This window comes from Epinephelus fuscoguttatus, linkage group LG6, assembly GCF_011397635.1.
Source record: "Epinephelus fuscoguttatus linkage group LG6, E.fuscoguttatus.final_Chr_v1".
NCBI lineage: Eukaryota > Metazoa > Chordata > Actinopteri > Perciformes > Serranidae > Epinephelus > Epinephelus fuscoguttatus.
The window spans coordinates 44,776,950-44,778,722 of NC_064757.1; the positions used below are offsets into that span (position 1 = coordinate 44,776,950).

The 1,773-nt window shown below is 49.7% G+C and overlaps 1 protein-coding gene across 1 annotated transcript; it reads right to left on the bottom strand.

Annotated features, from left to right (window-relative positions):
- Positions 1-339: 339 nt before the first annotated feature.
- ier3 (immediate early response 3) lies at positions 340-1,472 on the bottom strand. The gene has a single exon (XM_049579660.1). The coding sequence runs from the start codon at positions 1,392-1,394 to the stop codon at positions 819-821; it is 576 nt and encodes a 191-aa protein (XP_049435617.1). The 5' UTR covers positions 1,395-1,472; the 3' UTR covers positions 340-818.
- Between the last annotated feature and the right edge of the window lie 301 nt (positions 1,473-1,773).

A 1,773-nucleotide genomic window follows, 5' to 3' on the forward strand; every position in this document is an offset into this window, starting at 1 on the left:
TGAGATGCAGGATTATTCTGACACCACGTTTCATTCATGTGCTGCTGTAGCAGGACTTTCTCCACCTGTAAGCTGTGCACGAGCCTTTATATTCAAAGATGAATCTTCTTTAAAGTGTTGTAAAACTTTGTAAAACCAAACTAGCTTTGACACATTTAAATGCTGTTTTTTAGCTTCATGTGCCTTTTCTGGATTCTAAGGGTGGAATTAAGTCTTGCAAGTAATGCGGACGTCCTGATGATGATGCAGTGCAGTCTGCAGGACACATCTAATGAACACAATACTCATTAAATAATTAAAACACTCAGTTTGTGCATTAAAGAGTCAGGATACAATAACTTCATTTTGACATGTTTTATTATTAAAATTATTATTAATAAATAGCAAATACAATAAATAACTAAATAAGACATGTAGACAACAGACAGTGTCAGTTTCAGCTCGGTGGCCTACAGGAGTGACAGTTTGCAATGACATTATTCAACATGTAAAACATCCAGTTGGCCCTCAGGTCTGTTAAGTGCAGTTAGAGTTGGTGTGGAGATATCACACAGTTCAAGTGTTTAGAGTTCAAGTTTCAGTTCTTAGAAGTGTTCACAGTTCTTTCTCCTTCTCTGTCTTTCTGTGTCCCATTCCAGACTGTGTCCTCCTCTCAGGGGGACTGCTGGCGGGGAGGAGACGGCGTTTGGAGCTCTCTGCCCGGCTGCGCCGCGCGGGGCGCACCGCTGTTCTCCGGCAGCTGCTCAGGATCATCTCCAGCTCGGTTCAGTTTGGATCCCAGACTCTGGCGGTCTTCGGGTGAACTCGTGCCTGGAGCTTCAGTTGTCGCTGCCCAGTCTGTGGTACACCAGCAGGGCCACCACGTAGCTTTTCCCTGCGCTCTGCTCAAAGCCGCTGCTCTCTGTCTCCTGGCCGGACTCGGGGCAGGTGTTGGAGATGATCTGTTCACTGAACGAGCCGTCGTCCTCACAGCTGCTCGGTGTGGAGGTCAGGAGCTCGGAGCCGGAGCTGAGCTGCAGCGCCTGCTCCTCCGCGGACTGGAAGGGGAAACCCTGGTAGTCGCTGACCGAGCTGTCTGCGCTGGTCAGCGGCGTCTCTGCGCAGGGCTCCTCGGTGTAGATCTGCCACAGCACCACCAGACACAGGATGATCAGCCAGCGCTTGGCCTGGTTCTTCTCTGGTGGTGGAAGGTGCATGCGGACTTTAGCAGGATACATCACCCGGGTGCAGCGCTTCTTCGGCCGCAGTGGCACGTAGGAGCTGACGGCGGTGGCCTGAGCCGGTATCCGCTCGAAGGTGAAGACCTCGGGCTCCGTGCTGCGGGTCGCCATCCTGGAGAAGGCGAAGCTCTCCCGCTGGACCGTCATGGTCACACTGTTTGATCGTGAGTACATGTTCTCTGTGTTCTGTGTGGTTTGCTCTGGAAGCTTTTCTGTTAGTCTCTCAGCGAGTCTCAGAAATGTGTCGGCACACAGCGCAGCTCCACTTTATATATTCTAAGATAGGTTGTGTTTTTTTTTTTAGAAACGCCCATATCAGGCTGCAGGCCACTCCCTGCTCTGTCAGCTCACCTTATTGCTCAAGTGGGAAAAGAACCGAAATAAACGCATACTTATAGTTTGTGGTTTGTGGCTCCGGATCTGGAGAATCCGGTTGCGGCGGAGCTGAATCATCAGCAGGGCTCGGTGCAGTAATTACACTCAGCTATGTCTCACATCAAAGAAAAAAGCCTGATGGTGTTAACGTGAGGAAATCAGTTATTATTAATATAAT